We start from the raw sequence: 21,711 nt of genomic DNA, 5'->3' as shown, positions 1-21,711 counted from the left end.
AAACTTGCATAAATAAATCTTAAGGATATAATATAACTTGGCTTCTGAGAGCTTCAAAATGTAATGAGTAAAATGCTAAAGTTGTTGATAAACAAGCAATTATTTTAATAATTAAATATGGTCATTTTAAATGAATTATTATGATCATTTAAAATTAATTATTTCATATATGTTTATTTTAATGTATAATTCTATGGCTGGATGTAATAAGAAGTCAGAAAAAATACAAATAAAAACACAATTAATTTAGATGTTTTTAGCAAAATATAGTAAAAATTTATTTAGTTTTTTTTTGTAATTAATAAATATATTTATTTTTAGGTAAGATAAACATAATAATACAATGTATCTCTAGTCTGGATGATTTAGTTCTTGTCACCCTGTTGTCCTCCTGTCATAAAAATAAGGCTGTCCTCACTTAGGTCCGCATGGAGCTGGAGGGGGCGTGGCCTCCAGCTCCGGCTGAAAATCGGGAGATTTTCGGGAGAATATTTGTCCCGGGAGCTTTTTGGGAGAGGCGCTGAATTTCGGGAGTTGGCAAGTATGGTGGAAACAGGGGCAGTAATTTCAATGTAGACCAATATCAAATTCACGCAAGGATTTTAAATGGTAAGGCGGGCTGTGCGCTAACTAATGATGGTTAAACACACTAATGGAAAATGCACATGTGGCGAAGAAGAGAGCGTCAATAATATTCTTACAGTCTGGAACAAATATAATGAAAAGAGCCATCATGTATGCAAAACTGTCAGGAACTGGAAATAAAGACCCTTCACTAGAGAACATTCCTAGCTGGGAACATCAAGAATGTGCAAAAGCAGTATTAACATTTTTTCAAAAGGATGAACTATATACTAATATCAGAGGTGCTGAAAAAAACACCAGCCTGCCGGAAATAAAAGAAAAAAAGCAGGCGTCATTGTATTGGCTTTTCTTCAGTTCCAGCCGTGTCTCTTGGAGCTTGTAACGATCGACCATCCTATGCTTGCTGACCTCATCTACTCCCTAGTTCTAGTATTCTCTCCTGTTTTTACGGTAAGCAGTGTTTGTAGTTTTTTTTTTATTAAGTTTTTGTACTTTGTCTGCCCGTCTTGCTAGGGGCTTTGTGGTAGCGCTCTTTTGGTTTATACGTCATTATAAAGTGTTTCTGTCACAGTGCTCCTTTTTTAGTTGTATTGTTTCCCTTGCCCTATTGTTTTTTACTTTTCGAGGTCCTTCCACTCTGATACTTTTGAAAAGCCCCTTGTCTCAGCCTCTGCTTCCGGATTTCAGCCTTAGTCACCCGCAACAGGAAGTCAAACAAAAACATTTCCACAGCAAGAAAAGCAGGTGTTTCTGGAGTGTTACCATGGCTTTCAACAAGAAATATCTCACTTTCTCTCTTCTCTATTATTACTAATGTAAATGTCGTCTGACTTAATTCAGTTCAGCCGACTTTCCGTCACATACGACTTTACTAAAACTAGTCTTCATTTACCACCCACTGAATCAGATACTGATGTCAGATCCTTTAACTAGAAGGTCCTATTGGAGCTCAGTCAACATAACCTATTAATATTTGCCTACATTGTTTAGAAAATGATTGCTGCAGGGTTTTATTTAATCACAAAAAGTTGTTCCATTATGACTGTAAAAGGGCTTAAAGTTTGCATTGGTTTCCTGCTAAATTTACGGCTTAAAATACAGAAATAATCAGGTTAGGCCTTAGGTCTGGCTGCTGGCGCCAGAGTTTATCCACTTAGCTCACACTCTCTCCTTGCTCTAATGCAGAGTGAAATATCACCAATATAACAAAGTTATTAGCCAAATATTCATTTATTAGCCTATGCAGGTTCATGGGTGAGCTGGAGCTTATTCAAGTTAAGTTTGGGTAAGAGGTAGAGTCATACGGTATACCGGTACTAATGAAGCACCATGGTACTTTTTTTTGTTGTTGTCCTGTCCAGCTTCTCAGACAAATCATATTGTTGATGCAGACGCCCATATCGGCTGTACAAATGTATTTCACAAAAGAGAAGTGTGGGATACTTCTCTTGTTGCCTTCTTTGTATTTGACTTTATTAAATGGATTTATATTATTATTTGGTGAAGCCGGGCCGGAACAGGAGGGCAAAGAAAGAGAAAAAAAGGAAGACAAAGGGGGAATTGTGGGGACAAGAGGGGGATAAGACAGCAAACACAACAATAACAACAAAATAGAACAACATCAGCAAATAGGTTATGTACAAATATGATGGTAAAAGTGATAGCAAAAAAGCAGTTGGGGAAATAAATAACAATAAAGAAATGACAATTAACACTACAAATGGGGCAATACAAATACCAATAGAAATAGCGCTATTGATAATGAACAATACCAATAATTACCTCTATTATCAAGAATACAATTGTTCAAATGCAGCAATACATATATGTAATGATAACTTGGAATACAAAATAAAGCAGATAAATGGAGGGGAAGAAAGAGAAGCCAACAGTATTAACCTTGTAGATTGTTATTGTAACATTAGGTTAAGCTTTGTCAGTGCACCAGAGTACTAACGAAATAAAAACGGTACCATACTGCTTCTGAAAAATACTGGTACATTTTTTTTTCCAAACACGATGACGTGCCGCCGTCACATTACTGATGGAATGACCACAAGCGCATGTTAGTCAATGCACACGCACATGGTACTTATAAACAGAAGCAGAATGGAGATCGAAGAGGGAGAATGGATGCATTGCTAACAGCAAGCTAGCTCTCCTGAATATAAACAAATGCCATGGGTAGATTTACATAAACATCGACTATAACAAATGATTATATCAATATTTTTCATTATAACAAAATCAACGAAGATACCGGAAGAAAACAGACGAGAACACAAAAGCATGGCTGACAGGGATGACGCCGTGACAGATGCTACGCATACGAGTAGCAACCTCAATAGGCTTTATTCTCCAAAGGAAAAAACAGAAAGGCTGCAGAAATACAAATTCGATTGGGAGAAGGAAAGTATGTGGCTGGAAAAAGTGAGCAATTATGTCTACAAAGTACACTGCGTGGTTTGCCGCCACGTTTTTTTCTACAGCTGGGATGTTACTGACGTCACGTACGGCTCACTAATGAATTCTCGTGGTGGTCAAGCTAGCTCTGTTTTCGATGGGAGAAAAAATGCCCTATGCTTGTCATTTTTGGCTGTACGAATCGTTCAAATCGCGAAAAGGATAAACGTTTCTTCAGAGTTCCTTGAGAGCTAATAAAAAAGGGAGGAAGAGTGCAAGATTTTACAACATCCTAAGAAAAGCAAGCAGCACACAATCCAGTCCAAGTTAGCAGAGTCAAAGAATGCATGAGTTTGCAGTGATTGCTTCGTTTAAAGGGGAACATTATCACAATTTCAGAAGGGTTAAAACCATTAAAAATCAGTTCCCAGTGGCTTATTTTATTTTTCGAAGTTTTTTTCAAAATTTTACCCATCACGCAATATCCCTAAAAAAAGGTTCAAAGTGCCTGATTTTAACCATCGTTATATACACCCGTCCATTTTCCTGTGACGTCACACAGTGATGCCAATACAAACAAACATGGCGGAAAGAACAGCAAGCTATAGCGACATTAGCTCGGATTCAGACTCGGATTTCAGCGGCTTAAGCGGTTCAACAGATTACGCATGTATTGAAACGGATGGTTGTAGTGTGGAGGCAGGTAGCGAAAACGAAATTGAAGAAGAAACTGAAGCTATTGAGCCATATCGGTTTGAATCGTATGCAAGCGAAACCGACGAAAACGACACGACAGCCAGCGACACGGGAGAAAGCGAGGACGAATTCGGCGATCGCCTTCTAACCAACGATTGGTATGTGTTTGTTTGGCATTAAAGGAAACTAACAACTATGAACTAGGTTTACAGCATATGAAATACATTTGGCAACAACATGCACTTTGAGAGTGCAGACAGCCCATTTCAGGCGCGCTAAGAACATATATTTTTCCACGATTTCAGCACTCAGGTTAACCATACCTAAATAGACACAAAATACTGCATTACACAAGACTACCCGAATGTACTCGAATGATTGAAAAAAATAAATGTTTTTAAGCTAAATTATTGGTAAACACAGTTTATGTATAATAATTTACGTAAAACCGCGAGTAATGAATAAAGTTTTCATCAATTAATATATTCTGTAGACATACCCTCATCCGCTCTCTTTTCCTGAAAGCTGATCTGTCCAGTTTTGGAGTTGATGTCAGCATCTGCTTTGAGTGTCGCAGGATATCCACACATTCTTGCCATCTCTGTCGTAGCATAGCTTTCGTCGGTAAAGTGTGCGGAACAAACGACTGACCATTTCGTCGGCTTTCCCCACAGCCTCGTATTTTGAACAAATTTCGTCCGATTTCTTGCCACTTTCGCATCTTTGGGCCACTGGTGCAACTTGAATCCGTCCCTGTTTGTGTTGTTACACCCTCCGACAACACACCGACGAAAGTGAAAAAATGGCGGATTGCTTCCCGATGTGACGTCACAATGTGACGTCATCGCTCCGAGAGCGAATAATAGAAAGGCGTGTAATTCACCCATTTAGAGTTCGGAAATCGGTTAAAAAAATATATGGTCTTTTTTCTGCAACATCAAGGTATATATTGACGCTTACATAGGTCTGGTGATAATGTTCCCCTTTAAGGTCTGTTTGGTAACTTTTAGTGTTTATAATTAACCATCAACCATTTTATGTATTTCTGAAACACATGTTTGTTTTCGAGTGTTTCGAAAAGCACCAATTCGGCCTGTCTGAATAAAAGAAACCAAATGTGAGCAAAGCCTTAAAAGGGTTAAGCTTTTACAAAAGGCAGCAATAGTAAATGAAGCTTTCAGCACATACACAATGTTGACATCTATAGTTATATTTTGATAAAGACAGCAAGAACACTCTACACGTAACATCAGCAACAGCAAGAAACATTAGTAGACGCAAAGTTAAATTATGAAATGCAAAAACGATGCATATTTATCCAGGAGAGTCTTGATACCAATTTCCTTGTCCCAGCCACACACAAAGAAGTTGTAGACCTCCATGCTTTTCCAAGTTTCCATCTGTTTTGTTGTGCAGAATGGTGTCTGGAGCACAATATTTAAATATGTCTGGGAATGGGACCCGACATGTAATCTTTTATCACTCGACAAATCTATTTTTGATCAAGTATAGGGATTTACTCCATTGCGTAATCAAATTTTTTTGCTCGTATCTGCTTTTTGCAGGGAGATTTAAGCCTCTTTTATACTCAGATAGTTTGCGCGCTGCTTGCTGTACAGCAGTCATCCTAGCCTGGTTGACCACCACTGGTTTTCACGTGTCGGAATACAAGCAATTGTCAATGATTGTGGATTGTGTGACGTTAAACAGCATGCTGCTCGTAGTGAACATAAAGTATCAGAGACAAAAACAAAACAGTGGTAACCTTGACGGGTTTGTTGTCCACCAGGCAACACCAACAAACAACCACAAGTCAAGCAGAATATCATTTTATTTAAGACGTATGTTTACTTTATTTTGATATCTAAAAAATTTGCAATAAACTCAAGTTGTTGAGCAATTCTGTCAATATTTTGGGTTGCTGGCCCCTGCCCTAGTCTCTGGACACAAAAAAAACTTTAATTATGACTAATGTATGACGCTGTAACTACTTGGTATTGGACTGATACTAAAATGTGTAGTATCACCTAAAACAAATGTTAAGTATCCAAACAACAGAAGAATAAGTGCTTGTTACAAGTGTAGATAGAACATGTTAAAACAGAAAGTAAGCAGATATTAACAGTAAATAAACAAGTACATTAATATTCAATTTTCTGAAGCTTGTCCCTCATAATTTTGACAAAATAATATCATGGGAATGACACAATATGTTACTGCATACTTAAGCAGCCATATAGGAGCCTTTGTTTGCTTACTTCCTACTAAAAGAGAAGTTGTTTTGTGTGTTCTCTAGATTCATTCAATAACATTATTGAATGCCAAAATTGTTCTCTGATTGCAATAAGAAACATGTTTAATTTATCTTAAGATTTTCTGCTAAAATAAAGCCAATACTTTTGTGTTCTATTAAATGTAAATTGTTTAATAAAATCATAAATCATAAATAAAATGAGCTGATAACGGTGATTATGGTAACTGTGTTGTACAGTTGTTATATCACGTTTTTTTATTGTATTTGAGTCTCATTTGTAAGTATTATATTGTAGACTTTGCATTAGGCATGTATATCGTTAGGATTTTATCGATACCAGTACCAATTTCAATATTCCTTGTCGATACCAGTATTTATTGTTACTCTTATTGGCACTATATATAGATGTAAAAAATGCCTTTTATTACCATTAGCACAAGAGGTTAACATCTCACAGCAGGAAAGTCTCTTTTCAAAACATGCTTTTTAAGTCTTAAACAAGTTTAAACATGTTTGCACTGCAAGATGTCATGCAGTTGGTGTGTCAGCATCTTGTAAAGCCCACACAGATCAATCACTGTGTTTCTTTTATTTATAATTACACTCTGCTGGAAATAATATATGTGGATGACAGGGGTGTCAAACTAATTTTAGCTTTGGGGCCACATGGAGGAAAATCTATAACAAAATGATTTAAATAATTTAAAAGTAAATACAACTTCAGATTGTTTTCTTTGTTTAAGAATAGACCAAACACATTCTGAAAATATACAAATCATAATGGGTATCTTTACACTTACATGTTGCAGTTTAATAGTATTCTATCTTTTTTTGTCGATGTTTATACTTTCTGAATACATTATGTGATATGTTCATCAGTCAAATAGGTGAACTTGAGTCTGGCAGAGTTTTAAAATACTCCAATTGGTGTTTTTAATCCATCAAAAGATGAAATGAATAATTATATCAAAATCTAATTATAGGTTTTTATTAATGTAATTTATTCATGTTCCTCAACTGATGTACTAGCATCATGTAGTTTATTCTGTACATATGTAGCATCATCTACAACACTACTTGCGCATTTGGACTTAATTCATCAATCACACATGAAGTTAGAAGGGGCTACATATTACATCAGCATATTTAAGTGCGCCCAGAAAATGTGTCCCCAGTCAAAAGTACAACACGAACTTCAGATATTATCAAAAGCGTTTATTTGGGTAGAAATGTCACAGGTTACATTACCTAAAACATCATTGACAATCAAGGCAAGAGCAATCCACATTTTGTATACTATCACTATTAGGGCTGTGAATCTTTGGGTGTCCCACGATTCGATTCAATATCGATTCTTGGGTTCAAGATTCGATTCAAAATCAAATTTTTTTCAATTCAACACGATTCTCGATTCAAAAACTATTTTTTCCCGATTCAAAACGATTCTCTATTCATTCAATACATAGGATTTCAGCAGGATCTACCCCAGTCTGCTGACATGCAAGCAGAGTAGTAGATTTTTGTAAAAAGCTTTTATAATTGTGAAGGACAATGTTTTATCAACTGATTGCAATAATGTAAATGTGTTTTAACTATTAAATGAACCAAAAATATGACTTATTTTATCTTTGTGAAAATATTGGACACAGTGTGTTGTCAAGCTTATGAGATGCGATGCAAGTGTAAGCCACTGTGACACTATTGTTCTTTTTTATTTTTTAAATTTATTTATTTTTTATAAATATCTAATAATGTCAATGAGGGATTTTTAATCACTGGTATGTTGAAATTGTAACTAATATTGATACTGTTGTTGATAATATTCATTTTTGTTTCACTACTTTTGGTTTGTTCTGTGTCGTGTTTGTGTCTCCTCTCAATTGCTCTGTTTATTGCAGTTCTGAGTGTTGCTGGGTCGGGTTTGGTTTTGGAATTGGATTGCATTGTTATGGTATTGCTTTGTATTGTTTTGTTGGATTGATTAATTAAAAAACCAAAAAAAAAAAAAAAAAACAATTTTTCTTAAATAAATACATGAAAAAAAAAAATCGATTTTTTAAAAATGAGAATCGATTCTGAATCGCACAACGTAAGAATCGCGATTCGAATTGATTTTTTCCCACACCCCTAATCACTATCAAAGTGTAAGTACTTAGTATTTTGACTGTACGTGCTCCTTTGCTTCAACCTTGGATGGCTACCTTAAGGTGGTGCAGATTATTGTACAATGCATTTGTAAAGCTGAGTGAGGAGACTCCGAGTGGTGTGCTTGCTGGCAAATTTTCCTCCAAAGTACACCCTGATTAGACTTAAGTTTTGCACAAATAACATTCTGACAATACAATTAAAAAAACTAATCCTGGGTGTGCATGTCAGCTGTGTGCCTCCTCAGTCTTCATTATAGTCAGAGCATTTGACTGTAACTTTTGGCCTCGTGCACCACAATATTTTTCGGTCTCAGAATTAGTGGTAATTAATATGAAATGTTTCTTGGTTGTAGTTGTTCATTGCAAGCTTTCCGGTGTGGTCTGCCTCTGTCAGGATGTGGGCGGGGGCTCTCCGCATAGGTGAGACGCGACTTACTCCAGTGATGACTCAGCTCGCGGTGGCTGCAAATTTGCAGCGGCGAATGTGGACTGCATATATGTATGTGTATATATATATATATATATATATATATATATATATATATACACATACATACAGTATGTAGTTGAGGTTTCTGTGGTTTATCCGTTATACAGTGCTCAATACCGTGGTAGAGCGGAATATACGTTAGGTCAGGAAAAAAAACTGAGGCTATATCATCCCTACAAGCCTGTAGGGATGATAAGGAAACAGGCTTGTCGGGATGATAAAACCTGTGTTTTTCCTGACCTAACGTATATATATATACACATATGCGTATATATATATATGACGTATATATATATATATATATATATATATATATATAATATATATATAATATATATATGACCTAACATATATATATATATATACACACACACACACACATATACGTTAGGTCAGGAAAAAACACAGAGGCTATATCATCCCGACAAGCCTGTTTCCTTATCATCCCTACAGGCTTGTAGGGATGATTTGGCCTCAGTGTTTTTTCCTGACCTAACGTATATTACGCTCTTCCCCGGTATTGAGCACTGTATAACGGATAAACCACAGAAACCTCGATATATATATACATACAGGTACATATATGACATGGTGCTGTCAACAACCTACTGTCAGAGTTTGTAGGACGCGAACCCCAATATGCAGAGAAGGCGGAAGGCATTGTACGAGAAAACATGATTTAATTATACACTAAGGCAAAACAACAAACGAAAGGGTAACAAAAGGCGCGCACAAGGCGGAGAAAAAACTTGGCTATGAACTAAAATAGCACAGAGGCTAACTGTGGACCAGAAACCAAAAACACTTACTGTGACACGAAGGAACTAGGACATGAGCAGAGTGAAACCAAAAGTAGACAGAGCTACAACGACAAGTATTAAGAACAACGACACGACAGGTAGGAACGACAATGATCCAGCAATGACTGGAGGAGAAGGCAGGTTTAAATAGTAGCTGGCTGATTGACACCAGGTGTGGCCAGGTGCCAATCAGCCACAGCTGAGGGGAAGCAGCACTCAGGGAGACACTCAGGAAATGAAGACAAAATAAAAGCGCTGACAGGAAACTAAGACAAACACAGAGAAAAAACTAAAACAGTCAAACTGTCAGGGACAAGCCTGACAGTAGCCCCCCTTCCTATAACGGATACCAGACGTTCTAGAACCCCCCCCCAAAAAAGTCCAAAGTCACGGGAGGGTGGAGGGAGGACAAGGAGGTGGGCCACCAGGCCAAGTGTCCCCGCAACCAGCGGGGAAGAGTTAGGTGGCGACGGCGAGTTGAACGCCGCCGCAATTGGCGAGGCGGCTCGACCGCCGGCATGGGAGGACCCACCGGAGAAGATGGTGGCGCCCTCTGCTGGCCCACCGGAGAAGATGGCGGTGGCGCCCTCTGCTGGCCCACCGGAGAAGATGGCGGTGGCGCCCTCTGCTGGCCCACCGGAGTGCATGGTGGCGGCGTCTGTTGGCTCACCGGAGAGGAGGATGGTGGCGCCCTCTGCTGCTGGCCCACCGGAGAAGAGGATGGTGGCGCCCTCTGCTGCTGGCCCACCGGAGAAGAGGATGGTGGCGCCCTCTGCTGCTGGCCCACCGGAGAAGAGGATGGTGGCGCCCTCTGCTGCTGGCCCACCGGAGAAGAGGATGGTGGCGCCCTCTGCTGCTGGCCCACCGGAGAAGAGGATGGTGGCGCCCTCTGCTGCTGGCCCACCGGAGAAGAGGATGGTGGCGCCCTCTGCTGCTGGCCCACCGGAGTAGAGGATGGTGGCGCCCTCTGCTACTGGCCCACCGGAGAAGAGGATGGTGGCGCCCTCTGCTGCTGGCCCACCGGAGAAGAGGATGGTGGCGCCGTCTGCTGCTGGCCCACCGGAGAGGAGGATGGTGGCGCCGTCTGCTGCTGGCCCACCGGAGAGGAGGATGGTGGCGCCGTCTGCTGCTGGCCCACCGGAGAGGAGGATGGTGGCGCCGTCTGCTGCTGGCCCACCGGAAAGGAGGATGGTGGCGCCATCTGCTGCTGGCCCACCGGAGAGGAGGATGGTGGCGCCGTCTGCTGCTGGCCCACCGGAGAGGAGGATGGTGGCGCCGTCTGCTGCTGGCCCACCGGAGAGGAGGATGGTGGCGCCGTCTGCTGCTGGCCCACCGGAGAGGAGGATGGTGGCGCCGTTGGTTGTAGACCCACCGGAGTGCATGGTGGCGTCTGCCGGCCCACCGGACTGCATGGTGGCGTCTGCCGGCCCACCGGACTGCATGGTGGCGTCTGCCGGCCCACCGGACTGCATGGTGGCGTCTGCCGGCCCACCGGACTGCATGGTGGCGTCTGCCGGCCCACCGGAGTGCATGGTGGCGTCTGCCGGCCCACCGGAGTGCATGGTGGCGTCTGCCGGCCCACCGGAGTGCATGGTGGCGTCTGCCGGCCCACCGGAGTGCATGGTGGCGTCTGCCGGCACACCGGAGTGCATGGTGGCGTCTGCCGGCCCACCGGAGTGCATGGTGGCGTCTGCCGGCTCACCGGAGTGCATGGTGGCGCCGTAGGTTGCAGACCCACCGGAGATGATGGCGCCGTCTCTTGCAGACCCACTGGGGCGAGAAGTAGCTGTGCCTCCCCAGCTGCACTGCTACTCATAGCCCCTCCCCCAAGGGACGGATCCCAGACGTCCCCAGATAGGACCACAGACGACAGGGGTGGGAGGGAGAGGGCTTGAAAAGCGGCCGAACTTTTCTTCAGATTAGCCATTAAGTCCAAAGCTTTGTTAAGCCTCTCCGCCATGGACATCTCTGCGAGATTCGAATTTGGCTGGATCATTATGTCAGAGTTTGTAGGACGCGAACCCCAATATGCAGAGAAGGCGGAAGGCATTGTACGAGAAAACATGATTTAATTATACACTAAGGTAAAACAACAAACGAAAGGGTAACAAAAGGCGCGCACAAGGCGGAGAACAAACTTGGCTATGAACTAAAATAGCACAGAGGCTAACTGTGGACAAGAAACCAAAAACACTTACTGTGACACGAAGGAACTAGGACATGAGCAGAGTGAAACCAAAAGTAGACAGAGCTACAACGACAAGTATTAAGAACAACGACACGACAGGTAGGAACGACAATGATCCAGCAATGACTGGAGGAGAAGGCAGGTTTAAATAGTAGCTGGCTGATTGACACCAGGTGTGGCCAGGTGCCAATCAGCCACAGCTGAGGGGAAGCAGCACTCAGGGAGACACTCAGGAAATGAAGACAAAATAAAAGCGCTGACAGGAAACTAAGACAAACACAGAGAAAAAACTAAAACAGTCAAACTGTCAGGGACAAGCCTGACACCTACGCAGTCAAATATTTATTAAAATCCTAATTTTTTTCAAGGGCAAGTGTTAGTCCGCGCCTCAAGTGGTGGTGCTTGCCCAGGGTGCCAAACAGGCTGTGTGTCACTCATTACATTATGTTACGTTCTTCCCTACGGAGGGCCGCTATAATGCACTAATGATGGTGGTGGTGGGAGTGGTGAAATCATGAGCTTGTACATGACACTCCTTCATCCCTCCCCTTCTTCGCTCTGTGTTTTGTTTGGGGTACACCACTCCTGTTCCTTGCGGGACAGTAAATCTGAAGACCTCACCCACTCACAGAAGAATAATCAGTCTCTTCATCTCCTCTTCAGGCTCATCATCTGTAGTTGTTCCTGGAGGTAAGAAGCATGTCTCTTCTCAATAATATCCTGTGGTTCTACATTATTTCACAAGAATTAGTGGTAATAGTCAAATGCATCACTTGCTCGAGGACCAGTTCATACAAGCAGAGGCAGCAGCATGTGCAAAAATGTGTCTTGAACCGCCAGTCATTACAACATGAATACACTGGGTGTTGTCTGTGTACAAACTTTCCTGTGTTCTCTTCTTCTTTATCTTAAAGGTAATTTTTTACCTTTTGGAAGTTTGACAATTTATGCAGAAATATAGTCATGAGACCCTGCAAACTGCATTTATAGTGTTATCAAATATTTAATTTACAAATGTGACATTTATGATAGGACACATCATAATACATGAACACATGCTGGTTTAAGAGCACCAGGCTTGTCTTTAATTTAACAAGAAAAAAACTTGACCTACAAAGTCATGTTTTGCAATTAAATGGTCTTTAGTGAATACAGCCAAAGACGCAACGTTGCCCAGACAAAGACGTTTTAGAGATGAGATGAAACTCTGTCTGCTAGTAAAGTCATTGTTCAATGAGCTCATGTTACTACATGTTTTTAGTGAGTTCCAGGAAAAAAAGGTGTCTCGTTCTCATTCGATTATGTTTTACCACACTCATTTTCTCGCACTTAAAAAAGGTAAACCATCTGCCAGGCAGGGTCGACCATCTGCCGTCTGTAGACGTAGATCACGATCCGTGGGGAGCCACGTTTTGCATGAAGAAGAACATGTAAAATAATGAATGACGAGGCGTTTAATATGACATCTGACCACAATCATATTTCTAGCCTCTTCCTGCTCCGTCAATGATAAGCATATAATGGCAAATTTCTCTCCCTTTGCATTTAACTGCCCTCAATAGCCCACTGTGTTAGTATTGGGCTTACCCTCGGTTGGAAATGTGTAGATAGATTTGCAAATTTATGTTTCGATGTTATATTTACATGAATCCCTTTTAATACAAAACATGCATTAAATCAAATTCAAGTTTGATTAAAACATTTTAAAAATAACTTCAAAAAGTGTGATTTTTTTTGAGAGAGAGGGGCACATCAAAATAAAATACAGTTTAGAGCCAAAATTTTGCCAGATGCAGCCCTGATCTGTAGGGGTGTAACGGTACGTATATTTGTATTGAACCGTTTCGGCACGGAGGTGTCTGTTCGGTTCGGAGGTGTACCAAACGAGTTTCCACACGGACATGTTAAGTATCGTAACGCACTTTGTGTAAACAATTCATACCGAGGCACAACACACGGCATGCTAGCAGCTAACGGGCTACGATAGACTGACCATACGTCCTCTTTTCACCGGATATGTCCTCTTTTGCGGAGCTGTCAGGGCGGAGTTTCTTAAATGCCTCAAATGTCCAGCATTTTGAGTTAGAGTTGCGTGTATTTTCAATTTATCCATGGATTTATCAGATTTAATTTTTTATTATCTATAGCAGGGGTGTCAAAAGTGTGCCCCGGAGGCCATTTGCGGCCCACAGCTAATGTTTTAAAGACTCACGGCACATTCTAAAAATACTATTAAAATAAACAAAAACATAACAAAAGTGAAATAAAAAAGCTTAAAGGTTAAATGTAATTTAGAAAAAGTTGCAATGTTGACTAATAAAACAAAGCTGTTTTTTTCCCTTTCAAACTGTCACTGCTCAAAACATAATATTGAATCAAAATCAATGTTATTATGAATTATTGACCTATCCAAGGTTCTGATTACTTCACATCAAATATTCCAGTAAGAAAAATATTTTTGGTGGAAGATTTTGCAAGTTTGGTAAATAGATAACCCCAAAATGTATATTTTGTTGTTTTCTTACTGTACCGAAAATGAACCGAACCGTGACCTCTAAACCGAGGTACTTACCGAACCGAAATTTTTGTGTATCGTTACACCCCTACTGATCTGCCATGTTTGTGATTGACATTCCTTCTATATTGTAATAAGGAGCTGTTATGATCCGCTGCCCGGATCATATTTTTTGTTTACGTTTTCAAGATACTTGTGTTTTTGGTTAGTTTTGGACTCCTTGAGTGCCTGTTTTGTACACCTGAGTTTGTTGCCATGGCTGCTTATTATTTTCACCTGCCGCGTTTGTTCCCGACACGCACCTGTTTGTCATCACTGACATTATTATTTAAGCCTGTCCTCCCTGTCATTCGTTCTTGCTTCGTAGTTTGTTTTCATGCAACAGTCTGACGCCCGTCTGCATTCCTGAGAGAACGAACCTCGCATCACAATGCGCCCCGGTCGTCACACACTTCACCCTTGCTCCTGATGGGTCCTGGTTAGAACCTTGCATGGCAGCTCCCGCCATCAGTGTGTGAATGGGTGAATGTGGAAATAGTGTCAAAGCGCTTTGACTTCCTTTTAAAAAAAAAAAAAAAAGGTAGAAAAAGCGCTATACAAGTATAACCCATTCACAAATTATTTTTAAACTACATTAATTATGTTTAATTTTGCATGAGAAAAGAGACTCAACAAATAAACCTGGTGAGGTGCTTATTAAACACCTTTATTTCATGTTTTTTGAGTCCGCTGAAGCGCGTATGCCGGTCCGCGGCCGTACCGTATTCAGTGGAAACTCGGGGTCAGAGTGATCTGTGATCATGTTACACAGCTGTTTTTACACTTAATCTGCGATTGCAATGTTTTTAGTATGCATTTTATTTTCATACCAAATTAAAGAGGAAAGTTTGTCAAACATGTACGAATACAATACAAAAGCCATATTCTCGAGAGTGAACACCAATACACTGTTTTATGGATGCACTCGTGCACACATACACATAGACACGCATATACAAATAAAAAAAAAGCTTTTTTTTTGCCACACAGCAGAGCGTGGATTGTACAATCTTTTGTACTAAAATAACACTTCAGTTTGCATTGATTAAAGCAAGCTATCACAGACTTAACAACAACACATAACTTCAACTCCTTCAACTTTAACAACCTTCCCATCAGACCGTGACGACAATGCAATATGAATGATTGAAGTATAAACGATAAAACCATGAATATTAACAGTATGTGAATGTTCGACTTTTTCCTTGTTTCTTTCTCTGACGTGACGACTTCCTTAAAATTTGGTAATCAATCAGAAATATCAAGCAGCTAAAATGTGCCAAACATGGGGAAATATGGGGGGAGTGTTTTGCATTACTCATCATGCACTTAATGGCTTTTATGTATGTGTAATTTGGTTTTATAATGTATAATGTTGGCGGTAACTAGTAGTCTAACGCGTTATAACTCAGTTACCGTTACTACATGATGCGTTACTGCGTTATTTTACGTAATTTTTTATATAGTATCGGCTAGAAACTGAGAAGATCTGAGTGTGCTTTATTGCTGTCACAAGGAAGAGACGCGCCGTGCGCGCCATGTGTTTGTGTGTGTGTGTGTGTGTGTGTGTGTGTGTGTGTGTGTGTGGGACGGGGGACGGGGGGGGGGGGGGGGGGGGGACGGGTGGGGCGTATCTGTGTTTACTAACAAGACATGGCGGAGCCGAAGCAGAGTTTCTTAACATGGAGATATTCTCACTACTTTTCTTTTGTCGAGCACAAAGAAAAGAACATTTTAGTTAAATGGAAGTTGGGTCTTGGATCAAAGATCCTATCTACTGCCCAAAACAACAATTCAAATCTGCTGAAACAGCTACAAAAGCAACATGCTTCGACAAAGCTAGTAAAGAGAGACACACTTCACCTTCACCACCACCTCCACCTCCACCTCCACCACCACCTAAGGATTTTAACAGAGGGCCTGCTAGCCAGGACAACAGTGATAGAGCCATTGCAGCGTATGTGCTAGAAGATATGCAGGCTATTTCTACAGTGGGGTCACCCGTTTTCAGGCAGCTAATTAGCATGACAGTGGGCGTCAAACGGCAAATGGCACGAAAACATTTTCCAAGTTCCTGAACACAGTGGACAGTGAGTACATAAACATGGAAAGCAAGCTAAAGAAAACACTCCAAACTCTGCCTCTGCTCATCATTCAGCACTGATGGTACACACACTCAATTCTCTTATATACTCTCTCATTCTAGACTTATAGAGTGTTTGATTATCACATCACTCTAAATGTATAGACTATAAAGTTCACAAACATAAAGAGGGACCCTAGTGGGCCAGGCCAATCTTTCCTTTTCTCTAAACTAAAACTGGGGAAATGCGTTGAGTGTTCTGGGCTTCAGTACAGTGTTGATCTCATGAAGACATGATTTTATTTCACAATTCCTTGAGAGAAAAAAACGCCTGGTTAGGCTTGTGTATAGCAGTATGTGTGCGGTATATAGTGACTTGACATATATTCATGTCATGTGTGCCTTCCTTGGGTGAAGCCAGGTTTACAGCTATGTTGTGACATGTTGTTATTATGCGGTTTGATACTTATGTATGTTATGTTGCAGCTTTTTAAAATAGTTTTGTCAATTTGTTCTGGCCCAAAATAAATTGGCCCTTTGAAACATATCTTTGTCTTTGTGTGTTGTATGTAGACCACATTGCTTAGCAGAGTTCAGTGGTGCAAATGCATGTCAAGTTGATCAACAGATTGTATTATTCTCCAGTGCAATAACAGTACTAAAATGAAGGCTAAAAGGGCATTAATGGGAGCCTTAAAATAATAATAAAAAAAAAAAGAAGTCACTAAATAGTTACTTTTCACAGTAACGCATTACTTTTTGGTGTAAGTAACTGAGTTAGTAACTGAGTTACTTTTGAAATAAAGTAACTAGTAACGGTAAGTAGTTACTGGTTTTCAGTAACTAACCAACCATTGGTTATTTGTGACCGTGTGTTGACTTTATTTGTTGGTTATAGTTAATTTACACCATGAGCGGGGAAAGTTGTTTGGATTGGGTCATACATATTGATGCTGTGCCATTACAGCTCAATAGTGAAATATACATCCGATGACCATCGTCTGCTCTTCACCACACGCGGGTGAAAAATCTCCCTGCGGGCCAATCTTGTGTTGAACTTGTGATGTCTCACGGGCCGCACTTGGGCCGCGGGCTGTAGTTTGGACACCACTGGTTTAAGGTGTGCAGAAAGCACAGGGTGTGCTGTTTCAATCCTTCAACTAATAGAACAAAAACCTTGACTGTGTTTCGCCTGTGAAAAACAGCTTTTTTCTTACAAGAACTATTGTCACCTAATCAGTGCTGGTCATCTTACCTTTTAAGAAATAATTAGTTACAGTTACAATTTACTTCTCCCAAAGATAATTGAGTTTGTAACTCAGTGACCTCATTGTAAGAGTAACAAGTTACTCAGCAAACTAACTAGGACGTCTTTTTTCATTTCGTTATTTTAGACGCTATTACGTTTAAAAACATCTTTAACGTCAAATATGTGTATATGAACTGATTGAAGAAAAGAAACACTGTATACAGTATTTTAGAAAATTTGGCATTTATATGGAATCAATAGGTTGCAGTGTGCCATATGACATGCATAGCAGTAAATATGTGTAACAAAAAATTTGTAAAGTAACATTAAATATTGAATGCAAACTAAGATATACCAATGAGCATTTGGCTTTAAAGTAGTGCAAAAAAACAACAAGTAAAATAAAACGAAATATCATTCATCCAGATTTTATCAACCATCACAACATTTAGCTTAACCTGATGGCCTGATTCTTAAATTGAATTTAACCTTAAGTAGGACTTCACACACAATCATACTTGCCAACCCTCCCGAATTTTCCGGGAGACTCCCGAAATTCAGCGCCTCTCCCGAAAACCTCTCGGGACAAATATTCTCCCGAAAATCTCCCGATTTTAAGCCGGAGCTGGAGGCCTCGCCCCCTCCAGCTCCATGCGGACCTGGAGGCCTCGCCCCCTCCAGCTCCATGCGGACCTGAGTGAGGACAGCCTTTTTTCACGACGGGAGGACAACAGGGTGACAAGAAGTAAATCATCCAGGCTAGAGATAAATTGTATTATTATTATTATGTTTATCTTACCTAAAAATAAATATATTTATTAGTTAAAAAAAACAACAACTAAATAAATGTTTACTATATTTTGCTAAAAACATCAAAATTAATTGTATTTTTATTTGTATTTTTTCTGACTCCTTATTCATCCAGCCATAGAATTATACATTAAAATAAACATATTTGAAATAATTAATTTTAAATTATTATAATAATTCATTTAAAATGACCATATTTAATGATTAAAATAATTGCTTGTTTATCAACAACTTTAGCATTTTATTCATTACATTTTGAAGCTCTCTGAAGCCAAGTTATGATATATTCCTTAATATTTATTTATGCAAGTTTGAAGTATCAATTATCCAAACACAGTTTTGTTTGCATATTTTCAGGATATGTATATATATATATATATATATACGTATGAAATACTTGACTTGGTGAATTCTAGCTGTCAATATACTCCTCCCTTCTTAACCACGCCCCGGCCCACCCCCGACCACGCCCCCACCTCCGGAAATCGGAGGTCTCAAGGTTGGCAAGTATGCACACAATAGTCCAAATTTACAAAACTGAAAAGTAGTAGTCTTATGAATAACACAAAAACATTCTTCTCAAACTATTATCAAGGAATATCATCAGGTCAGCTGCATCATATCTCAAAGTTGATGTGTTCTCTTGTCCAGACAAACATGCAAGAGAACAGAACACTGCAAATAAAGTGATAATAAAAAACGGTTCTAATGTGTTGAAATGGACATTTTGGATATGGAATGTAATAAATAAATGAAAATAGATAACAGTATTTCTACAGTGCAGTATTTTTAATGATATCCTTCTATAAATAGATACACATACTTTATGCATAATTTCAATGGATGGACAGACAGATATGAATAATGCAATAAATAGCTATAGACATATGCACACACTCTTATAGATACACACTTAAATCGTGCAATATTTTACATACACATTTTATGAGTAAATCTGTGTAAAAGTATTAACTGAAATATTTCCATTAAGTGACTGCAATAACATAAACAGAACTCATTCTGCCATGCCTTAAAACTAACCGGACTGATGAGTAATACACGTGTTTTCTCTACATATCAATGTTAGCAATAGTTTAAAATATTAGTTGGTTGTACTTCTAAAGTGAGCAGACACATCAATGTACATGGTCAAAGGTGACTCCTACCCTCACAAAGTCCTAAAACCAATGTTTAAGTTGTATTGGAGATGATCCAGGGTTTAATAGAGATAACATTCAAGTGTTTGCAAGAACCAAAATATTTATAACTTTCTTCCTATTATGCAAGTTCAGGGGAACAACACAGTTCTCACTCCATCAATACAATTAAGACTGGAACTATTTTCTTTCTTTCTTGGAGTAAATAACCTGAACTTTAATTGCTCCCAACCTGCCAACATATCATCACTTTGGAAGCTTTTAGTGAGAAACGCACAACTCGGTCTTTCCATTTCTTGTCTACAGGAAATGGCTTCCAAGGGGAAAATGGGCTATAAGTGTCGTATTGCCTCAGTTCTGTTGCTCCTACTGACCAGCATCGCTGCTCTCATTGCTGTCACTGTTATTCAGAGCAAGTGGAGGCTCAGCCAGCCTATCTTACAGGTAAAGCACACATGAAACCACTCCTTCCTGATCCTCTAGTTCAGGGGTCGGCAACCCGCGGCTCCGGAGCCGCATGCGGCTCTTTGATCACTCTGATGCGGCTCAGCTGCATACTTACCGATACCCCCGATTTTCCCGGGAGACTTCCGGATTTCAGTGCCTCTCGCAGAAAACTCCCGGTATTAATACTTTCCAATATTCACCCTTACAATAATAATAATAAGGGCATGTCATGATGGTACAGCATTTAACGTGCCAGCTCAGTCTCTTGTTATATACATCTTTGGCTTGCACATGTAAGTGACAGCAAGGCATACTTGGTCAACAGCCACACAGGTTACACTGACGGTGGCCATATAAAACAACTTTAACACTCTTACTAATAACGCGCCACACTTTGAACCAAAACCAAACAAGAATGACAAACACATTTCGGGAGAACATCTGCACTTTAACACAACATAAACACAACAGAACAAATACCCATAATCCAATGCAGCCCTGACTCTTCCGGGCTACATTATACACCCCTGCTACCACCAACCCCCCCCCCCCCTGTCATTTGAGGTGGGCGGGGTTTGGTAGCGGGGGTGTATAATGTAGCCCGGAAGAGTTAGGGCTGCATGGGATTCTGGGTATTTGTTCTGTTGTGTTTATGTTGTGTTACGGTGAAGATGTTCTCCCGAAATGTGTTTGTCATTCTTGTTTGGTGTGGGTTCACAGTGTGGCGCATTATTAGTAAGAGTGTTAAAGTTTTTTATACCGACACCGTCAGTGTAACCTGTGTTGTTGTTGACCAAGTATGCTTTGCTGTCACTTACGTGGGCAAGTAGAAGCCACATACAACGTGTAGCTGGGCCGGCACGCTGGTTGTAGTGGGCGCCAATTGCCGTACCATCACGGCACGTTCGAGAGAACAGTTGCCCTGAAATTTGCAGACTGCCGGGAAAATCGGGAGGGTTGACAAGTATGACACTGTCGAGGGCCGCACTAACATTCAATTCTTATAATACAGTGTGGGTCGCGTGTCTCAGTCCCTTGGTCAACACAAAGCAAAATAAAAACTTTGTATGCAGTGTTATTTTATTTTAAATTTCAAAAGATTTTTGTGGCTCCCATTGTTTTCTTTAATTTGTGAAACTGGTCAAAATGGCTCTTTGACTGGTAAAGGTTGCTGACCCCTGCTCTAGTTGTTATATATAAAAGCAAACATCAGTAAAATAATTTCACCTCTATTGACTTAGAGGCAATTCTAATATCATTTTAGGAATGCATGGAATGTTTAAAGAGTCTTTTGTCATGCAAATATGGTTTAATTGTGTACAAAAAGGACACATTCTTGTCTTCTATAATAACAAAATTAATATAGCGAACCACCTCGATAGTCTAGTCCACAGTTATAAAACCAAATCTATACCGGGCATGAGACCAAACCGGCCGGCAAGCTCAGTTAAAACAAATTAGAAGAGAGATTGCTAAAAACACAAGAGTGCTGTCTTATAGATGATCTTTGACTCGCTATTTTGCAGTAGGTCATTATAATCAGCAGAATGCCCCTGTTACATGGACAGGGCTATTTTTTTATGTTTGTATTTTTCCCAATATAAACAATAAGTCCAGCCCTTTGGTCCATTCTGGAAATGTTGCCCCAAAACCATTTAGTTAAATAGCCCTAGTCTTGACTTTCTGTAAAACTGACAACAAACTTATTTTGCTCATCTATTACGGTAGTTCTTTTTACTTTCTTTTCATCTAAATCATTGTGTTTATTTTACACATTAGTGTGTTTTTGTTTTGTAATTTGCCAAATAGCTACAAACTACATAGAACAATTTGTATTAAATGACGATT

The 21,711-nt window shown here is 40.0% G+C and overlaps 1 protein-coding gene across 3 annotated transcripts in view; it reads left to right on the top strand.

Annotated features, from left to right (window-relative positions):
* The first annotated feature begins 955 nt into the window (after positions 1–955).
* Positions 956–21,711, top strand: part of entpd3 (ectonucleoside triphosphate diphosphohydrolase 3) — a 51,853-nt gene continuing 31,097 nt past the window's right edge. For 2 of the 3 annotated variants that reach the window (XM_061950931.1, XM_061950916.1), the window contains exons 1-2: positions 956–1,035; positions 19,723–19,860. In XM_061950931.1, the coding sequence (XP_061806915.1) occupies positions 982–1,035; positions 19,723–19,860 (192 nt within the window). In that variant the 5' untranslated portion in view covers positions 956–981. Of the gene's footprint in view, positions 1,036–11,488; positions 12,254–19,722; positions 19,861–21,711 lie in introns of those variants that run through there. The other variant, XM_061950924.1, reaches the window with a different exon arrangement.

Source organism: Nerophis lumbriciformis, linkage group LG04, assembly GCF_033978685.3.
Source record: "Nerophis lumbriciformis linkage group LG04, RoL_Nlum_v2.1, whole genome shotgun sequence".
Taxonomy (NCBI): Eukaryota; Metazoa; Chordata; class Actinopteri; order Syngnathiformes; family Syngnathidae; genus Nerophis; species Nerophis lumbriciformis.
The sequence above is the reverse complement of the archived record's forward strand: the minus strand, read 5'-3'. Positions and strand labels throughout refer to the sequence as shown.